The following is a 22866-nucleotide window of genomic DNA, read 5'->3' as shown; positions in this document are numbered from 1 at the left end:
TGCCTTAGGGGTATCCTGAACAGGTGACAGAGGATATTCCAAAGTTGGTCAGCACAGGCCTGAAGAACTTGAAAACTGACTTCCCGCGGCGTTAACTTTGTGTAGCTTCCTCAGTTATCTCCTCACTTAGTGTTGAGTTATGAACAACCCATACTAATGGATAGAGGTGGACTCATCACTGGCCTTTTAGTTGAACTGGGAGGAGTTGTTGATGTAGTAAGGATGATTTGGGGGGACAGGTCATTGGAAGAAGGTTTCTTTTGTTGGAAAAATCTATTTAAAAATGTTTTTTTAGACGGGGGGGCCAAAGCAGAGCTCAGTCAACTTAAAAATAATGGTGCCTAGGATAGGACAGGTCACTTTACACAAGTTTATAGGTTTTAGTATTTTTTTCGCCTTTCCTAAATATTTCTTCATTTGATTAAGGTAATGTGCAGGTTCTGTACAGTATAGACAGTATCCACATATTAAAGCTGTACATTTCTTGCAAAGATTATTTGAAGTCTGTGAGCATTGAATTAAACATAATAATGAAGAAGTGATTTATTAAGGATTTGTGCAGTCTATAGCTGACTAGTTTATAAGACAAGAAAGGTAGGTATGTCTTTTATTAAAACATATAACAGAAGAATCTTAGTTAATTTTTCCATTATATGGACTTATTGTTTTATTTTTTAAAGTCCCCTATTAACAAGCAGGTTTAACTATACTTTTTCAAGAGATCAACTGTTAAGCTAGTGAAGCTGTTTTAAAGTATTTGCTGCCATCTGGAGGTTTCCAAGGCAGCATTGCACATACTGTAAATGGACGGAGTATAAACGTCAATCAGTTTCAATCCAAGAAATTCTTACTGAGCATATTGATCAGTTTTATCTTTAAGAACAAAATATTGATGAGGCAACACTCTAGATTGGGTTTCTCTAGATCCTTCTAATAGTCAGTTATAGCTATACCATAAAAATGTACAAATGCTTTATTTTCTCTTAATAAAACAGTGACACTGCAGCACAATGGTGTATATATTAATCACACATGTTATAAGGAGGACAAAACAGTGATGCAAAAAATCTGGAGGACAGCTACTGGGGAAAGATGAAATCGTTTCATTTTAAGCAAATACCTTAATAGGAAGCATAACAAAATTCTTTAAAATTATGAAATTATGTAGTGTATAAATTAAGTGGATGTCATCTGTTATTTCATTATCAGGTTTTAATCAAGAAGACAGGGGCAAAGATGGAGCCATCTTATGGGTAATTATACAACATTTTTTGGAAATATTTGTTTATGCAGACAACTATAGAAACACGGAACTAAACCAGCAGCGTAGTTGAAAGAAGCATGTTGGAAGACTTTGATTATAAATGCTATTGAGAATACTGTATTAGTTGAATGGAAGTAACAAAGCACAATATTTTGACCAAATGCTGTATTCTTGTAAATCATTTGCTTTAAAGTTCTGACTTTATTTTTATACTATAACATATAAGTTCAATAGCAACACTTAGTACTGACCTGCATTATTTTAACACTTTAAACAGATCATACATGACACAACTTATAATGTCCTTAGGCAATGTATTCCTATTATCAGGGTAATCCTCATGCCTTGCTGTACTTGCAAAGATAAGCAATGCTTACATGTAATGGTCTGCTTCTGGGATGCCTCCTGATGCCTTTCCTGTTTTTATTTTATTTTCCATTTTATTTTATTTTCTTACTGTGTTTTTTATTTTTCTATTCTTCATTATGTAAAGCACTTTGAGCTACTTTTTTTTGTATGAAAATGTGCTATATAAATAAATGTTGTTGTTTATCATGGTGCTGGAGAGTAGTGATGTGTTGCTGGTTTGTTGCACACGCAAGTAAGATTATCACTGCATTCTGTGATGTGAGAGTATTAATATTGTAGCAACCCTGGGTCCGGACCTGAGAGGAACACATTCCTCATGTATCCAAGACCTGTCCAAGTTGGTGGGAATACATGGCGAAGCCAGCAATAAAAAGCAGTAGAAGGAGTGGGTGACACACAGTAACAAGAGATCACTTTAGTTGTACTTTCAAGATTCTAAAGTCCATTGGCCTTGATGTGTGGCTGTTGGCAAGCCTCAGATGTGGACTCTGGCATTGGGTCAGCTCATGATGCTGGGAAAAAGAGTGGCATAAGGGTTGTCTGTGACGCTGGGTGAGTGGACCGAGGCTGAGCCAGGTGGTGTATATGAGCAGGTAAATAGACGAAGCAGCTGTGAGTGCATGGAGCTGCATAGTGAAAGCGGCCGTTGAAGATGCAAATGGTCCTTCTAAGGGCAATTTACCAACATTTAGCATAAAGATGCTAATTCAAATACTCCGTTTCCCACTCTGGGTTGTTACAATATTAATACTACAACTTATTACTAATATTACTGTTATTACTTTGTGCTCCATAAAGGCTTTGTGTTATATAGCAAACGAGTCTAATAAAAGCACTGAGCAAGAAATTAATGTATTCTAAAGTATTATCCATGTGTTTCAATTATATTTAATTATCCTTATATATAATTTGATACTATCCGTATGTATGGTGTTCGCGTCAATACCTCGACTCAATACAAGTTAAAACCATGCGTGGGACTCTGCCTCTGTAGTTAGAACATAACGTGGCAAACGCGGCCGCAGTATTGCATGATTGGCTAAGAATGACCGAATGCTTCAGTGATGCCGCTGGATGGCCGAGTATAGTAAGTCGGTGTTGGTTCGAGCAGATAACAGTAAGTTCGGTTGGTTTTTGGAACGTTGGTTTGGTGGGGCGTACATTTCAAGACTAACATCGTCGACTGACTTAAACCCTTCCACAGCTCCAGAACCGTAAGTAATTTAGAACGTATCGCCATTTGCTTGGTATGTCGAAATCTATCTTTGAGCAGCTCGGTTTTAGCATCCATCCTTCTGACATCTATAGGCAAACTGAGTAATGACGGCTGGGTATTAACAACGGTCATTGTTTAAATTTTAGCTGATCTCAGATCTAAAATGACCACGCCAACATAATTATTACTACGACTCTGATTACGGTCATAAAATACGGTTTGTTTTGAAAATTTGAAGAAGAGCTGAGTTCACATCTCGCAGCCCCGTTTAAACAGGAAGCTCTTCATTACATCTGCCAAAAAGGTCTATTTTAAGCACAAATCAGTGCCATGATAACAAAATCATTTCAAGGACTTAAAAAAAACAAACAATTATTTGCAGAGAAAGCATGAATTTCACAAACGTAGAATGTGTAGCACGATTCGATCGGGCTCCCAGTCGCTAGTATTTAATTAATGGAATATGATGACACAAACAGAAAGTAGATGCTTAGTTAGTTTCACAAATTATTGGTAACAAGTCTACTTGTCTCAGTTAAAAAAAAGACCTGTTAACTCAATATTGATTAATATTTTCAGTTTATCTTAATTTTCACAGTATGTCACATTCTCCAAGTTTTCAGTTATCTAAGAATAAATAATTACTTTAGATGTATTATTTTTTTTGACAGATTCTTAATGAACAATAGAAATTTGTAATGGTTTAAGAAAAGTAGTAGCTGGACAGAATAACATAATATAATATGCTCTCTCCAGATGAATCTAATTCTGGGAATATACTGTGTATTCTTTTTTGTTTTAACATTATTTAATCACATATTGTATTCATTGTAAGAATATCATTACATATTGAATCAGTTTTATAATGATTATTACTAAAAATGTTTCTTGCTTGTAGCAATAGGAGACATTTTTTGTTCTTCCTCAAAAGTGTGTAATCGAATGAGACAAAGTGAAAGAGATGCAAAGCTCCTAAATGCCTGGAAAACTGGACAAGAAATGCTCACAGAGATAAACAGGATGATTTTTTCTAAATCTCAAATATATAAACTTTATATAAATTTGAAGAATATCACCTAAAGTTAAGCCTTTTTGCTTGTAAGGTAAAACCAAATTGACTAGGAAAGCATTCAATAATCATTTATGTGTTTTCAGTTAACGTGTTATGCTCCTCATCATTTGTCCTATGTTTGGTCATCCATCTGTTTTTCTATTTCACTTATTCCAAAATAGTGTCACAGGGCGCAGGCATGGACACACCCATACTCATACCTACTGGGTCAAAATAGTGTAGCCAATCAGTGTATAATGGGGAAGCCAGTAGGTAGAAAGTAAAAATTCTACATATAAAAAGTACTCTGATGCCCACCAGTTTCAGTTATTATATTTCAGTAATATCTAAATAACATTGTTTTTGTCTTAAAAGTAGAAAAGTTGACTTTGAACTTTAAAGTTTACAATCCAAGATTCACTGGGAAAAGTAATGTGTTTGTATGGACCCAAAAGTAATGAATTTAGGAGCCTAAAATACACTGACTGAATATTCCAACAGAAGGTACTGTAGAACCTGTAGTTACATTCCTTCCTGCAATTCTCTCTCTTATGTGTATATCAAAAAATATTATTTTGTAAATGATAAGCCTACATGTGTCACTTTATTTTCATCATCATGGTGTGTTATTACATAGATATTTGCATATATAGTGCAACATATTTTTATAATATAAAAAAATCTACCAAACTGTGTCCTAAAAAGAAGTATGGAATGAATTATTATTACTATTCAGTAAAGAAACAGAATAGACTCACAGACTATGGCAATATTACATTTGACATACTCTACTATTCTGCCAAAAAGGAAATTAATCCCAATAATTATTACAGTTATCCTGCAGCAGGGGTCCTCAGTTGTGGTCCTGGAGGGCTGCAGGATTTCTTTTTAGCTAGCTTCCTAAGTAGAAGCCAATCTTGGCTGATAATAAAATTTAATATTTAATTATATGGCTTCTTCATGTTTTCCTTCAGCCAAATCAGATCTCTCTTTATCACGTTGTACATTTTTCCTTTTCTGAGAACATTATCCATTTTTTAAACACCATAACAGACTTGTACTTCTTGGTTCTTCCCTCTTCTCTCTTATTTATAAACATTTTATTAGCACATACTGTAAACTTCATGATGCATACAGACAGTTTTACATAGGACCAAATTAGCTGGAAAGCTGGTGGTCCCTTTGTCATTTGAACCTCATTAGCTGCAGCCATTTTTAAAAAATTCTGAAACAATTAAAACCTGAAAGTAGCTGTGAAAAATGAAAAGAAGCAGTTGAGGATTCTGGATCATAACAAGTGACTTAAAAAGAGTATGATGCGTTAGCTGGAAATAACTGGGTTTTAATTAAGGAACTGGTTGAAGCTAAAAACAGCTGCCACTGCAACCCTCCAAGATCATAACCGAGGACCCCTAGCCTGCAATATGGTTTAAATATTACTAGTGAAGTGTGATAATCTGAAATTGCTTTAAACTAAAATATCCCATCCATCCATTTTCTAACCCGCTGAACCCAAACACAGGGTCATGGGGGTCTGCTGGAGCCAATCCCAGGGCACAAGGCAGGAACCAATCCCGTGCAGGGTGCCAACCCACCGCAGGACACACACCAAGGCCAATTTAGAATCGCCAATCCACCTAACCTGCATGTCTTTTGACTGTGGGAGGAAACCAGAGTACCCGAAGGAAACCCACGCAGACACAGGGAGAACATGCAAACTCCACGCAGGGAGGACCCGGGAAGCGAACCCGGGTCTCCTAACTGCAAGGCAGCAGTGCTACCACTGCGCTACTGTGCCACCCTAAACTAAAATATGTGCGCTTTTTATTAATAACTCCTATTTACTCTTCCTGCCACTGAACCTATTCAGATCCTGCAGGGTGTTATTTGTATCCATTGTTACTTATGCTATTGTTTTTTCCTCTCATTTTGTTCCTGGTACTACCTCCATTGTTAAAACAAAATATTTTTATTGACCAGTATGTGCTGACCTTGCATTTAAATTTACCTTAAATTAATCAATTGTTGTAAAATTATACTTTTAACATAATCACTGGAAATCTTTTAAAAATGATTTTAAAAGTGTGAGATCAGAATCCTTAGCATTTGATCCAAAACTAAGAAATAAGATTTCATGTCATGTTTTTCTTTGAACTTTTTTCACAGGTAGTATGCCCTGCTCTGGCCACTATTTCTGTGTATCTTTTTAAACTAGTGGGAAGATAAAGTCCTGGTCAAAAAATGCAATAAGCCTTAAGTTAACAAGACTTAAGGTTCAGAGGTGCAACTGAAAAGGTATGGCAGAGAATCTGGATGTGTCTGTTTAAGTAAGAAACATACCACTTAGGATGACCTCTAAACCACAAACATTTACCCTAAATGCTGAATAAAAGACATTTCTATTTGTTGAAATTAGAGGGAAAGGAAGGTTTACTTGCATGCATGCAGTTTGTCCATGAAGGGCTTAGTTTCATTAGTGCCACCCTCCCGATACCTAATGGCAGTCAAAGTTCTGTTGTCTAGCCTGTAGAGGTCTGTGCGTCCCTGAATGGTCCCCAGACAATCACTGACCCACCACCAAACCAGTCTTGCTGAACGATGTGACAGGCAGCATAACGGCTTCTCCAGACCCTTTCACGTCTGTCACTTGTGCTCAGGATGAACCTGCTCTCATCTGTGAAAAGCACAGGGTGCCAGTGGTGGACCTGCCAATTCTGGTATTCTATGGCAAATGCTAATCGAGCTCCAGAGTGCCAGGCAGTGAGCACAGGGCACACTTGAGGACGTTGAGCCATCAGGCAACCCTCAAGAAGTCTGTTTCTGATTGTTTGATCAGAAAAATTCACACCAGTGCCCTCTTGGAGGTCATTTTGTAGGGCTCTGGCAGTGCTCGTCCTGCTCCTCCTTGCCCAAAGGAACAGATACCAGTCCTGCTGATGGGTTAAGGATCTTCTACAGCCCTGTCCAGCTCTCCTAGAGTAACAGCCTGTCTGTTGGAATCTCATTCATGCTCTTGAGACTATGCTGGGAGACACAGCAAACCTTCTGGCAATGGCATGCATTGATGTGCCATCTGGGAGAAATTGGACTACCTGTGCATCCTCTGTAGGGTCTAGGTATTGTCTCATGCTACCAGTAGTGACACTGACTGTAGCCAAATGCAAAACTAGTGTAAATAACAGTCAGAAAAGATGAGGAAGGAAAAATGTCAGTGCCCTCCACTTGTTAAACCATTTCTGTTTTGTGGGGTCGTCTCATTGTTGTCCCTCTAGTGCACCTGTTGTTAATTTCAATAATATCAAAGCAGCTGAAACTGATTAACAACCCCCTCTGCTACTTGACTGACCAGATCAATAGCCCAGAAGTTTCACTGACTTGATGCTATACTCTCATTTAAAAGTGTTCCTTTCATTTTTTGAGCAGTATATATATATATTATCATGGGAGGAACAGTAGAAAAGATGTGTGTAGGGTATTGTGGCACAGAGCAGGGATAGGCAGGAATAAAAATAAAACATATCTGAGCTAACAGAAGGCAGAATACTCTTACATGCTGGGAGATTAGGGACTGGACTGTTCCTTAAAGATAACAGGCAGCAGAAATCTGCCTTAAAGACATGACCTTTTTAAGATAACTGAAGGCATAGATGTGCAAGAATACCAGCTGAAACTAAAGTGAGTTCTAGTTAGCTGTCTCTGTGTACCAAAAGTATTAGTGTCACTTAAAGTATTTCTGATACTTTCCCAGAAGTGACCTCAGAATGTGGTGTAAAGCCACCTCAACTGTAAAGGCTGCTCAATGTGGGGCTTTTTTTGGGACGAAAACTTAATTGCCTGTAGGGGCAGAGGCGTAGATAGATAGATAGATAGATAGATAGATAGATAGATAGATAGATAGATAGATAGATAGATAGATAGATAGATAGATAGATAGATAGGATGGAAAAGGAAGTACTTTAAAGATATGTGTATATGAAAAGCTCTGGAGAGATATGAAAATAACTATTTACTGTAATCACTGCCGGAGGTGCTTCAATTAAGTACTGAGTACTTGTCGCAATGGGATATTTCTTTAAAAAATTTGCAAAAATTTCTAAAATCTTGTTTTGTCCTTTTGTTTTTAAATGATCTTAGCAAATGGCTGCAACATAGCAAAATGTATAAAAAGGGAATAGGCCTGAATACTTTATGAATATATATATAATGTATCTACTGATTGAGCACAACATTAAAACCAAATGCCTTATTTTGTGTAGTTCGCCCTCGTGTCACCGAAATAGCTCTGACCTGTCAAGGCATGGACTCCACAAAATCCCAGTTGTTAGCAGTAGATGTTTTAAGTTCTGTAATTTGCAAGGTGGGGCCTACATCAATCAAACTTTTTTTCCCAGCCCATCCCACAAATGTTTGATCAGAAAAATGATGTGGGGAATTTGAAGGCCAAGTCAATACCCTGATCTCTTTGTCTTGTTCATCAAACCATTCCTGAACATTTTTTTGCAGTGCAGCAGAGTGTATTATCCTGTAGAACAGAATTCAGCTCTGACCCATCAATCAGTCAATCAACATTTATTTATATAGCACATTTTCATACAAAAAAATGTAGCTCAAAGTGCTTTACAAAATGAAGAATAGAAAAATAGAAGACACAATTAAAAATAAACATAAGTCAACATTAATTAACATAGAATAAGTAAGGTCCGATGGCCAGGGTGGACAGAAAAAACAAAAAAAAAACTCCAAGAGCTGGAGAAAAAAAAAAAATCTGTAGGGATTCCAGACCAAGAGACCGCCCAGTCCCCATCTGCAACTATACAGCCTCATATGGAGGAAGCTGAAATTCACAGTATGTTCTGACACCTTTTTATCATGGCCAGCATTAAGCTTGAAGCAATTTGTTCTACAGTAGCTCTTCTGTGGTAGCCTTCGATCCCCAAGTGCATCAATAAGCCTTGGGCTCCCATGACCCTGTCGCCAGTGTTCCTTAGGTTACTTTTGGTATGTAATAACCACTGCATAATTGTAACACCTCACAAGACCTACCGTTTTGGAGATGCCCTGACCCAGTCATTTAGCCATCACAAATTTGCCCTTGCCTTTAAGCTTGCACATTTTCCCTGTGTCAAAAACACATCACCTTCAATAACAGACTGTTCACTTGCTGCCTAATATATCCCACCCCTTGACAGGTGCCAGTGTAACAAGATAATTAATGTTATTCACTTAACCTGTCAGTTGTTTTAATGTTGTGGCTGATCAGTGTATAATGCATATTATTGAATGAATTAATACGTTTTTCACTCAGTATATTATTTCCATTTTAAACACAATAATTATTTTCTCACCTTTTTTCTTCTTTTGTTTTCTATCCATGACCAAAAGTGCAACTATACATCCAAAGAAAATCCCCACTCCTATGCAAATGAATGAAAGTTCAACAATTCCTAGAAGCTGTACTTTGGAATTCAATGATGCCTTTAGTTCTTCTGCTGTGGCATCATCAAGCGATGCAGTCTAGGAGACAGACAGGACATTAAAGAGTTGCAAACTGAGCCTAAAATTAATTTATTCCAAAAGCACTATTGGCTGCATGCAGCTTGCTTACCTCATTTAGCCACAGTAATGGAAAAATTATAGGCTTTTTTATTTTTGACAGAGCACTGTAAAATTGTAAGAGAAGTGTATTAGAAAAGAATATACATTGTCATTCGTAACATATCCCGTGTTTGCTCATTCCTCTCCTTTTCTAATGCTGAGAAACTTGCCCATGTTTTTATCACATCCCGCATCAATTATTGTAACTTGCTGCAGGCAGGTGGCCCTTCTAATATTATATCACAGCTCCAGTTGATTCAAGAGTCCTTACACAAATGAGCAACAGTAAGCACATCACACTCATCCTGCTCCGTCTTCACTGGCTCTGTGTGTCTTACAGGATTTAATATAAAATTATATCTATCAATCTATTAATAACCTACAAAGCTTTAAATGGCCTTGCACCGGACTACATCAGTGACCTTCTCTATCACTATGCTCCTGTTTGCCCACTATGGTCCTCTGATTCTGGCAATCCTGTTGTGCCCCACACTAACCTGCACTCTATGGGTGACAGGGCCTTCAGCTCCATAGCGCCCAGATTTTGGAATGACATCCCAAAATTAATTAGATCAGCTGACTCCATTCATTCTTTTAAAAAAACAACGTAAAACTCGTCTATTTAGGGAGGCTTTTAACGTAACATTCTGCCCTTTCTTTCAGTTTACCTCTCTGTCCAGGTGCTCAAGATAATTTGTGTGTCTGTTATATCACAAATGAGGTTATTTGTTAGGTGTTTCCTTTTAGTATTGAATTTAGTATTTTACTCTGGTTTATTGTCCTTTATTCTATTTAATGCTTTGTTTTCTGTTTCATTGTTCTATTCAGGAAAACTTTTCATTCTTTCCAATGTTACATATACCCTTGGGAAAGACACTATATAAATAAAATGAATTATTATTATTATTATTATTATTCTTTATAAATATTAGTGTAACATTAGCTTTTAAAAATGTGATGAGACTTATTATATGAGTGCATATATATCAGTTTTTAATTAAAATACAGTTTTTCTCCCACATCCAAAAGATATGTTGGTTAGGTTGATTAGGGTGTTAGTGTGACTAATTAGTATCTGTTGAGTTATTATTATTAGACAGTTTCGTCCATCTATTCATTTCCTGAACCCATCTAATCCATTTCTGTCTTAATGCTTGGGCACACTGGGCAGTTGACTGGCGGCCCCACAAGAATAGGGACCCCTTGCTAATCTATGTATGTTGCAACTTGCCAAGTGATTGTGTAGGTAAGGGGCCCCAGTGCACTGCTTTGCTTGGTGGCCTATAATATTGTTAAGACGGACCTGGGCAGGACACATGCATTTACACAAACAACAATAACTCTGGAACTGTAAGAAAGCAACACAAATCACTACATTATTATGACAAAGCTGCTAGTAATACCATTTTACCTATTCCTCCCATTCATGTATTTTCTAAATTTAACACTGCCAATTTCAGCAATAGATGCAAGGTAGAAACCCACAGTGGATGAGGAGCCACTCCAACATAGAGAATACTTACACACAAACACTGCATCATTTGAGTCATTGATAACCATTGGGATAAGTGAGCAGAACCAGATAAAAAAGAGAAGTGTGCCCAATCCACATAGGCAGGACCCAGTATTTGAACCCCTTACTCTATACATCAGAGGCAGCAGCTGACCAATGTAACAATTGATTTAATTTTGATGAAGGATTCCAGTCCACTATGTTCCAAAGAAATCTAACGGTAATAATTCACCTGATTGTTAAAAGAAAACTAAAGTCTCTAAAAATCAATGTTGAAAAAATATAACTAGAAAAAAATGTCACATACAGTTTTAAAAACAAAGAACTTTTGTGATGCAAATTGCACTCCTCTGTTTTCAAAGATCATGAAAGACCCGATTTGTTTAGGTTTGTTGAACTGGCAGAATATCAATTACAGGTCTAGAAATACACATCATAACTGACAAATAATCAGCATATTTCACTACTGGAATGGGTCTTCTCTGTTGTGTGTGCAAACCTGAGGACATACAGTACACCCTGACTGATGAATAAGAGTTTGTGAGTGTATAGGTAGCAGTTATTGGCAATGGACATTCCCTGTCACTATTGGCAGTTGTATCAATAGATATAGTTAAATATTTTCAAAACACCTGAGGATAGATTTTAAAAACAGCTAAATGAAGAGGTTTGACAATGACTTTTAATGGAGTATCATGAAAAGAATTTGTGAGATATCTTATATATAAATGTCTACACGTGGAAGTGTGTGTGTCTGTCTGGCCCGGAAATGTGAGGCTACAGTATGAAGTTCAAAGAGCCAGCAAGGCGGCCCCAAGTTAACAAGTCTGAAGAAGAACGAAGTACGAGGCTACAGCATGAAGCTGAAAGAAAGCAACTCCATCACCAAAGTGAAACTGCCGAAGAAAGACAAACGAGAGAGAAACTCGCTTACCCACTGATAGACATAGGGGGAGAGCATGTCCGCAAAAGCATTTCAGTTTTTTTATGATGATTTGAATAGTTTCTAGGAGCCTCATTTATTAATACATTTCATTTTAATATCATTCCATTCCATTGTAATATTAATATAATATAATATTTTCAAAACAAGTGTTGCATTCAGAGAGTCTCTTACAGGTGGTTATAATGATATAAATATTTATTTACTGTACGCAAACAAAATTCTCTTAGTAACTTGCAAAACTGTACTCATTATTATTTTGCAAGTGGTAATTATTTTGTGTAGTAAAACCAAAGAAAAATTATTTTATTACAAAAAATGTTATTCAAAATACCTGCAGCTTGCAAACAATCCTTGTAACTCTCCAATTCATTTTTTAATTTCTAGAAAGTTTGTGTAGCAAAGAATTTTGCAGCAGAAATCACCTACTGACAGTTTTACTGCATGGTTTTCTGCAAAAGTAAAAGGGCTGTATTTCTTTCAATGGACAGGTGATAGAATCGTAAGCAGAGATAATAAAATAATAATTTTACCAAAGGTAGGCTGATACAATTTATAGTAGTGTACTTTTTGATATTTTAACTATTTGAACTGCTTTGCCTACTGTAGCATTCAGTGAAATGTCAGAAATATGAATGCAGTATACATGACAAAAGGTCTTATTTAATGTATGTGATTATGAAATATAATAGTTGTTTATTTAACCGTCTTACAAGAGATTTATCTCACTCTTTTCCATCCCATGCACCAATATGAAACTGCTGAGATGTCTGGGTTGTAATTCGTACTTTTCAGGAGTGGTGAATCAAGAGCTCTACTAGTCATCTTGTTTATCTATTTCTACAGTTAGACTGTAGATCAACAGGATTAAAGTTGGCTCTATTAAGAAAGTTTATTTATTTTGTTAGTTTAAGCTGAAAGAAATGCATTTACATTTTTCTCTATGCATTTCATTACACATTGGCCATTTTCTCAGAGTCAGGAATGAATGGAGAAAATGAACTTATAAGTAGTATTTTTGCTGAAATATCGGAGTTATTCAAAACGTGACTTGAAAACTTGGAGGGGTGACTTGGTAACATTCAAACATTGTAGCCTCATTAGACCGTTCACTATAGAAAAATATAGGTAATTTTCAAATTCCCACAGTCACTACAATAATGGGATTTTATTACATGTCCATGTGGGTACTACTGTAGAATACATATGTGAACATGTAATATTTTTTGTGGCTAACCTAAAAAGTTTCTTTAGGTAAACCTATCTCCACCATCTGCAAGCAAAGGGTAAGACACAAAAAACATACAACGCCTAGCCAGACTAACTACTTAATCCCTTATTTTAACCACTTACATTGACACTCAGATTAAAACTCATAATAGGATGAGAATTTCGCACCCCTCATTCCAAACATACTGCTGTTGAGATGTCTGAATGGTGGCAAAGGTTAGCAATTGTGAGATGTTGATTGCCCAGAATTGTATTTACTAATTGGATCCTAATGCGAATGTATTTTTTCAAAGCAAGTATTTTTTTTTTACTTATAATTGCTCCTATATGACATGAATGCATCATTGGAAATGTGTCTTTCCCTTGTCAAATTCTGTTTTTTCTTTAGCAGTGCAGTTGGACAGAAATATATACATTCATTTTTGGTAAGATGACATTTGTGGTAATAGATACACACTATTCATAGCAACAACCTGAAAACAGGAAACAATTTTATAGTGCAAATCATTTTTGCAGAAATCACAAACCCAATTAAGTGAAAAGAATGACAGGCTGTGCATTGCTTTGCAGTGCCTACACACACAGATATCGGGCCATTTTAAAATTTCCAGTTCCACCTATCACATATGTCTTTGGGATGTGGGAGGAAAACTGTAGAAGCAATGACGACAAGAGGAAAGGTGTAGTGTATATATGTCATACCACCGGATGCAGGATTCAGACCCAGAATGCTGGATCCATAAGACACCACTGTGCTTCTCTACTTAATACTAATGTTAACAATAACTAATTTCAACTATAAGACATTATACAGCAATAATAATTTAAAAAGGGGTGGATTTATTTTAACATACTCAATTTTTTTTTCTGGTGAAATCTTAAAGTTTATTTGTAGTCGTTTAGCAAATGATAATGAAAATCCAGTCATCTAAAAAAAAAAAAAAGAAATACACATTACAAAATACACAAATACATATTTATTTAAATTTACATTACAGGTTAAATTTTATGTATTTAAAACTAAAACAGCTATATATTTGTTCTTCCTTTTGTTTATTTAGTTTATACCCAAAATAAAAATTACTAAGATAAAAATTGTGACAAGGGACATTCAAAATGTTCCGGGCACTTTTTTTATTTCTATTTATTAAGAATTTCAAAAACAAATTACATTACTTTTCTACATAGTCACCTTCATTTGCGATGCAATTTTCCCAGTGTCATACCATCTTTTTAATGCCCAATTACTACTCCTTTCATTTCCAATGAAAATATAAAAATGGGGAAACCTTTTGAACATCCCTCATATAAATCATCTCTTGTAGATACGCTTTAATTTCTATTTACCATGTAAGTGCAAGTAAAGAGGACTGTGACATCTAGCTTTAGATAAAAAGAGACCGAATTCAACAAAAAGAGTATCTTCTTTATTAACTTCGGTCAAGTTTGAAGTAAAATAACTTACACAGAGGAAGGAAAGGATCTAACAATATCCTGTCAATGTGAAACTGACACTAAACATTTTGGTTTGAACTCTGTGCTTGGAAATTTTGAAATTACACAGTTCAAAGTATCAGGCACAAAGTGTTAAGCTAAATAGCAATGTTCCTCTCACTTGACAAATCTCCAGCTAGGGCTCTAGTCAGCAATAGAGTTTTTCCTGAATGCTTGATTATAAGCACCAAATGTCATGTTTTATTTTTCTGGAAACAGAAGAATATATAAAGCAATAGAAACATTTTATACAATATGTACTGCTTGTTAGTACTTTAAAGCCATTGTCACTATTGATAATAAGGGTTTGTTCAACAGTGCAAATGTGAACCAGTTTTCTGTACATGGATAGAGATATGGGCACTAACAGCAATTTCACATGCCAGAAATTGTTCTGTAATTCAGATTTTGTATTTGAAGATGCAGTAGAAGTATGTATTGAGAATCACCTTATTGTCTTTTTTTGTGATATTATAAAGTAAAAGCACTAAATGCAGTGATTGGTATAACACTGTTCTGCATCTCTGGCTCCAGTCCATACATTTTGTTTTCTCAGACATGCCCGATTGTATTAAATCAAGAAATGTTTTGTATGTACATCACCTTAATTATCATATTGTATTACATGATAAGGCATGGACCTGTTATTCTTGCATAAATATATAATCTGGTCTAAAGTCATTGGAATAATTATAATTTTTAAAATGGCAGATGTACCAAATTACCATATCAGATTATAGTTTGGAAATATTGATCAGTATTACAAAGACCCCCTGTGGATTGAATTTTAGCCATTTTGCAAACTCAGCTGAGGGAGCAAACACATATCTAATTTTTGAATGCAAGTCGTCAGTTGCACAATAGTTTGGAGATTTCAGGGTAGCAAGGTGGCACTGTACTGTATTCACAGTGTGTGGAGTCTGCCTATTATGGATCTTTCACGAGTGTGCTTATTTTTCTTTTGACATTTCAAAGATATGTGCCTTAGATTAATCGGTGGTTCTAAATTGACTCCATTGAAATACAAAATTTACCCTTTTATAGACTGCCTTATTCAATATTGACTCCTGCTGGCATAAAGTGCGTCTAAAAATTGTATGTACATTTATATTTGCGTATATCATTGATAGGTGTCTGAGAGATTCATTAAATTTGGTGCAGTAAAAATATTTAAATAAATAAACCTAAATAAAGCAGTTAGCATCCAGTATAAAATATTCACGTAGTGCAGTCTATTCAGGAAAAATAATAGAATGTCAAATTGTCTGTATATCTTAATCACTTAAATATGTCCAAATACATAGGCACATATATATATTAGCAGATGCACCAGGCATACATAAAGTACAGCACTTATCATGTATATTTGTGAAAATGTGCAAATGTTAATAATATCTTTAACTGGGCGGAAGAACTGGTGGGGACTGTTAAGTTTAAAGATTTCTAATTATTGTAAAATTAACTTGAATAATATTTTAAATGTCTGGAGATGATCATTTGCCTAGGGAAATGAGACTGATAAGGACAGTTTAATGATTTTTTTTTTTTTAATCTCTCATTGAGCTAGAAGCTCCATCAATGAAGGAATCGGTCTTACTCAGAACACTGGAGTCTTTGGGTGGTGAGTAGAAATAGCTCAATTAAAGGAAGGAATTTCTCCCATCCTGTGCAAGCACCTCTCGGAAGTGCTGGAGTAATAGCTTAATTATTCCAAAGCAGGAAGAATATTGTGATCTGTAATAAGAATGTGCTTCTGAGAAGAAGTAATTGTCTGAATTTTGCCTTGACAAACTCAGAAAACAAAAGATGACAGGTGTGTGCCACCAGGCTACATTTGTTACACACTACACTCTATATTATGCTATTAAAAAAATTGTTTCTTTCAGAACAGGGTAACTGTGCTTACAGGTTCTACATCAAGGTAAATACTGTGCTCGACTTCATTTGGATTTAGCCCTTTAACTTCGTTTAATAAACTCTTATTGCCGTACAAGAAGTGAGGTAGAGATATATAGACTGGCAATCCTAGAAAAAACAAACAAACATTTAAACATATTAACAAATATATTAACAAGATTTATACAGTGCCTATAAAAAGTATTCACCCCCCTTGGTATTTTTCACATTATATTGTTACACAACATTGAATCACAGCACATTTATCTTTTTTTCTGTAAGTTACTGTATTTCTGTGCAAAACAGACAGCTCCCAAAAGAAGATTTGAAAACCAAAATTCTAAAATGATATTTTAACCTGATCTGAATCTTGATAAGGAAGTAGGAATCCTTTTACCTTTAAATGTTAGCCAGGGCTGGAGTAAGATGTGTTTTTTCTCTATTGTTGTTCAAGTTTTGCGTTTGGTTTAGCCTTTTGTTTGGAATATTTTCTTTCTTGTAATGTTGTGTTGTGTGCAGCACTGCATGTTGATGATGTGATTAGACTTGCCACAGATAACATTTTAAATTGTTGCAGAAGACATTAGTACATGACACACTGTTAATAATAAGGTGCCACTGTGGTTCTTCATGCCATAGGGGAACCATTTTTATTTCCCAAAAGACCCATCTGCATGAACGTTCCAGAAAGAATGTTTTATTTATCTACATCAATAACAGCCTCTAAAAAGTTAATAACCATGAGTAGATGCTAATAGCCAGGCATTTTCCAAACCAGTTTGCTCTGAACAGGGTTGCAGTGTTCTGCTGGACCCTATCCCGGCTAGCATAGGGCACCAGGCAGGAAGAAACCCTGAACAGGGAGCCAGTCCATCGCAGGATAACACACACCAACTAAACAGGGCCAATTTAGGATCGCCAATCCACCTAACTTGCATGTCTTTGAACAGTGGGAGGAAACCGGAGTACCCAGAGGAAACCCACACACACATGGGGAGAACATGCAAACTTCATGCAAGGAGGACCCGGGGCAAGAACCCTGGTCTCCTTACTGTGAGGAAGCAGCACTACCAGTGCACCACTGAGCCTCCCTAGAAGGTGACAGATTTGTGAAATACCAATGGTTTACGATTTTAAAAGGTCTCTTCCTGCATATACTGTATCTAGTAACACAGGTTAAGGCCCAGTTTTCCTAATCTCTTGATGTTCTGAGGCCTACTATATATTAAAGATTTCATTTTTTTCCACATATTAAAAAGTTTTTTAAAGCACAAAGCAATGGCTTCATATGCAAAGAATTCATCCCAGAATGAAACAGTGCTTTGTCAAGCTATAGTTCAAAGAGGAACCACATAACCCAGTAAAGAACTAAATAGTGCCATTAAAGACTCATTATTCTTAAAAGTGCAGAATGCATGTGCAAAGACATGTCATCTCAGCAGACACTCATATTAAAGCATGTGGCAAGAAGAGCTTATTTGCCAGATATGTGGGAGAGCAAAGGTAGCTCTTAGGAATTGTGCTTGATTAGATTTTTTTTTTTGTCTTAAATTTGAACAATGATTTTGCTCAGTCAAAAACCTGTGCCATTAAATTATTAATCAGCAATAAAGAAAACATTTTCTGTAATTTCTTTGATTTGTATATATTTGCAAGTTTCTTTATTGATAACTAGCCATCCCCCACGGCTCTGCCCGTGTAGTAGTGAAACAGGACAGTGAGGAGGGCTCATCCCTGCTCCTAACATCATGCTTCCCCCTCCCCTCGGCCCATAGCCTCTGTCTTGGATTAGCGTCAATATATCGCTCCTGCAAGCGAACTATGATCTCTCTTCTGTTTCTTTTTCCGGTTTCTCTGTGGTGGTGGCCTGCCCCACCACCACCTACTCAAAGCACCATGATGCTCCAACATTGATGGACTAAAAACCAGAAGTCTGCATGACCATCATCATCAAGTCCTTCTGTGAGAACCCTAAATACAAAGAGGACTGTTTCATTTATGTTAGGTAGATTGCCCAGAGGGGACTGGGCGGTCTCTTGGTCTGGAATCCTTGCAGATTTTATTTTTTTTCTACAGCCGTCTGGAGTTTTTTTTTTGTTTTTTCTGTCCACCCTGGCCATCGGACCTTACTCTTATTCTGTTATTTAATGTTGACTTATTTTAATTTCCTACTATGTCTTTTATTTTCTTTTTTTTATTTTTCATTATGTAAAGCACTTTGAGCTACATTTTTTGTATGAAAATCTGCTATATAAATAAATGTTGTATTGTATTGTATTGTATTGTATCTTAGCGCCATGAGAGAAGTCACAAAATCAACTGGAATGTTCAAGCAAATTATAGAAAAAAAACCTGTTCTAAATCCGTTAAGTAGTTTTCTCTTTTGCTAGCTAAGGTAAGGTAAGGAACCACCCCAAACCTGGTGCGTGAGTGACGAAGGCCCTGCCCCCCTTCCCTCGGCCCGTAGCCTCTGTCTCAGATTTGCACAAATAAATCGGTACTGCAAACGAACTATGATACTTAGCGAGATGAGAAGTCGCAAAATCAATTGAAATGTTCAAGCAAATTATGGAAAATGGCCTGATCTAAAGTAGTTCTCTTGTGGACATACAGACAGACGTTGAATTTTATATAGAGAGAGATGAGTTCTAGGTACTCAACTCATAATTCTAACCTTGTGTGTCCTCAGAAGAGAGCAATAAATTGTACATGTGTACTGGAATACCTGCTGGGTCATTGTAAGAACCTATTTTGGTACCAATGACTTGTGTAGCAACACACTATGTCCAAGACTTGATAGCTGTATTGTACAGATTTCTCTGGCCTGTAGATAAAGATTTGTGTACCTTTTCCAGTGCATACCCCTTAATAGAGCCAAATCTTCTTTCTAGATGGAATACCAATTGATAGAGTATGTTGCAAAATGTTTTACTACAAAAAAAAAAATCTGTTGACTTGTGTGAGATACATTTATCTATAATTTTATATTTTCTTTTTTATAGAGTGTATATTCACAAAGTTAAATGTAATGCAAGATATTGCTAAGAATATATTCCAGACGCAGGCAAACGTAGAAGTGCATCACAATATATATTGAGTGGGACACAGAAGGGTTTATATGAGCATGTCACACATAATGAAAGCAAAAATGCAGAAGTAATTCTTTGATATTTGCATTTAAAGTGCCAAGGGGAATAAAGTGCATGTATCAGAACTATTCCCTTAATTTTCATGAGATGTCATGTCATTTATCTTTAGCAAACACTTTCATTTATTGGAATTTTTGGATGTGATGAACATGCAAAGGTGAAAATAATCCATTGCTGCCTCATCAAAAATGCAAGGCAGTTCCTGTGATAGTTGTGAAATGGCAGTTATTTATATGTTTATTGCCATACTTATCTTCAGAAATGAATAAAAATATGGTGCACGTATACTAAGAGTATAATCAAGTTGCCACAATACATTTAGATTGTAATATGATTTTACTGATACTGTTTAGCATTTGTCTCTTTAAAATTCCTCCCACAGGCCAGTGGACTTTAGCAGTCTGGTTATCATTTTGCATTTGATGGCCATAGGACATTTCTGAATTTATTTGTGATACATTCATTATTTATTGCTTCAGTTCCTTAATTTTTCCTTAAGGTTAACCCAAAATTAGCACTATGACTGCAAAAGAAACTACTTTATATAAGGGTTCCATATGTTATGCATATGTTTTCTTCCTACTCTTGGATTTCTACATATATTCTTTTGCTGCCTTGCATTTTAATAAAATTTATCGGAATAGGGCTGAATTGAATTTCTCGTGATCTAGCTCCTAACAACTTTGTGTTCAATTTCCATAAAGAATAAATGTAAAAACAAAGACTTAAAATACTACTGGTATATTAACTCAGCTATCTATTCATTCTTAGCAAGAAATGTGTCAAATATGATCTGAGGTATGCTACATAAAACTGATGTGTAAAAAATAATATGGCATAAAAATGTGATCATTTGTTTAAACTTTATATACAAAAAAAATTAAACTTATTTTAAACACTTATATTCCAAACTTATTTTTATGCAAAGAAAAATAAGCAAAAAAGGCTTTTTTAGTGTTGTGTTGCAAGACTCATGTGCTTTATCCTTGATTAAATCCAATACAGCCTTTAAAGTTTTATTGCATTATTTTTAAATCTCTGTTTTAGAAGATGTTGTGTTGTAAATTTAGTGTTGTAAATCTAAGAGTTCTGTTCTATTATAACTTGGTATCTAATTAGTGCAGTCAGAACTGGTTCCTTCAGTGTGGCTATATCTGCTGAGAAAGATTCAATCCCCCACAGTGGTGATTTGGATTAATCAGATATGAAGATGGAAGGAATTTTAATTTTTTATATATGGTGAAGGGTAGCTTAGCGAAAACTAAAAAGCATTCTATGTAAAATACATAAGGAAATTATACAATTGTACATTAACTAAACTTTATAGGTAATAGAACTGAGCTTTCCATTCAAAGTTAATAAATTTTACCCTGACATTTGCATTGAGTATGATATTAATACATACTATTCATTGTTAACCATCCTCTACAGATATTGTTTCTTTAGTATTGTTCAATACTTACCTTCTTTGCAACTGCTGATATCAAGAATTCCTGCCAAGGCACAGTCATCTTTTTTCTCATTACAGTAACATTTGTTATCAGGATTTGCATTAGGAGAGGCAAAGGTTTCTGGTGGAATTTTGAAGCGATAGACAGGAATTCCTTTCAACTTGAATTCCTTTTCAAATTGAGCATATATGGACCTGGAAATTAAATGATATTATAATCAATCAGATAATCAGTTCATACTAACAAACAACATTCTACACAGAATGTGACAGTCATGTAACTTAACAAAGCAGCCACAGTAAATCTACATAAAGGCTTGTAATTGGTATGAATAGGTTAGCTTCTGTATGCTTAACTAAAGATTCACATAAATTGGTAGGAATTAAGTAAGACTTATTACAGAAAGACAAGTTGATGAATGTTAATATCGCTCTGTTACCAACATTTCTGTTTGCGTAAATGAATACATTTTTCATCATTATTCAGCGAAATTTATAACAGTTAAACGCCAAATGAAAAGTACTTAAAGATATTCATTCCATATAAATCAACAGTACACTTCCAGTAATATTCTCTGACCACTCACCACCAAAACATAATAGGAGTTTTATTGTCTTTCTGCCATAACACAACTGGCAACATATGCTATAGAAACATTAATTAGTTCGTTTTCAGTTTTGGTGTTTGTTCAGATATGTCATCCTTTTGTTCATTTTCAATACCCCTTTAATATTATTCATGGTTGCCTGAAAGTCAGGCCTACAGTATTTTAAAGACCATTGAGCACAGGACTGGAGCCAACTCATGGTAGGGTGCCAGTTAATCTTAGGGTGCACTAATTTATACTTACTCACTTACAATGGGCCAGCTTAGAATCATAAATCAACATATGGAAACATGGAAACTGCACACTCCACACAGAACGGAAGTAGATGTGAGATTCAAAGTCAGGATGTTGGATTGATGATGCAGCAGTGATAACCACTGCACCAGCTTGTTGTTCCATTAAGATTTATTTTATAAATAATTTTTCAATGCATATACCGATAAATACTTGAGTTAATTTCTTCTACCATTTAAATTACAATAAAATGCTATCTACTGTAAATCTTTAATTTCAAGAATATGTTGGACGTGTACAACCCCAGCATGTATTTTACATGTATTTTTTTTAACTTTTTCTGCTAAGGCTTTATGCACATGGATTCTGTTTTTATTGTATTTGATTGCAGGTACTCTCTGTGGTTGTTTATGATAATTTATAATTCTGTAGAGCAATGCTGTCAGTGCAAAAGTGCTTTACAATTCTTAATTTAATTTGTTTTCAAGCTAGTATATAAGAATATAAGAAATATGAAAAATAAAAAGAGACCATTTAGTCCATTAGGCTTGTTTGTTTAGGTGATAGCTAAGCTGTCCAAATATCTCATCCAGATATTTCTTAAAGGTTGTCAAGGTATCTGCTTCAGCTACATATCTTGGTAGTTTGTTCCCAACTCCCAAAACTCTTTGAGTAAAGCAGTCTCCAGTTACATGTAACACCTTTTAAAATAAATAACTAGTTTACAATGAAAAAGGGGTCCCCAACTGTGGTCCTGGAGGGGTGTAGTGGCTACAGGTTTTCATTCTAACCCTTTTCTTAATGAGTGACCAGTTTTTGCTGATAAGTAACTTCGTTTGAATTAATGCTCTTGA

At 35.5% G+C, this 22866-nt stretch overlaps 1 protein-coding gene across 2 annotated transcripts in view; it reads right to left on the bottom strand.

The window, feature by feature from the left end:
* cd36 (CD36 molecule (thrombospondin receptor)) overlaps positions 1–22866 on the bottom strand; it is a 70591-nt gene that overhangs the window by 2803 nt on the left and 44922 nt on the right. The window contains exons 8-12 of one of the 2 annotated variants that reach the window (XM_039761052.1): positions 21184–21365; positions 16582–16700; positions 14036–14109; positions 9506–9560; positions 9246–9414 (exon numbers count right to left, since the gene is read on the bottom strand). In XM_039761052.1, coding sequence (XP_039616986.1) covers positions 9246–9414; positions 9506–9560; positions 14036–14109; positions 16582–16700; positions 21184–21365 — 599 coding nt within the window. Of the gene's footprint in view, positions 1–8663; positions 9415–9505; positions 9561–14035; positions 14110–16581; positions 16701–21183; positions 21366–22866 lie in introns of those variants that run through there. The other variant, XM_039761053.1, reaches the window with a different exon arrangement.

The sequence above is a fragment of the Polypterus senegalus genome, chromosome 8, assembly GCF_016835505.1.
Source record: "Polypterus senegalus isolate Bchr_013 chromosome 8, ASM1683550v1, whole genome shotgun sequence".
NCBI lineage: Eukaryota > Metazoa > Chordata > Cladistia > Polypteriformes > Polypteridae > Polypterus > Polypterus senegalus.
Note: the sequence above shows the minus strand (reverse complement) of the source record. Positions and strands in the feature narration are given on the sequence as shown.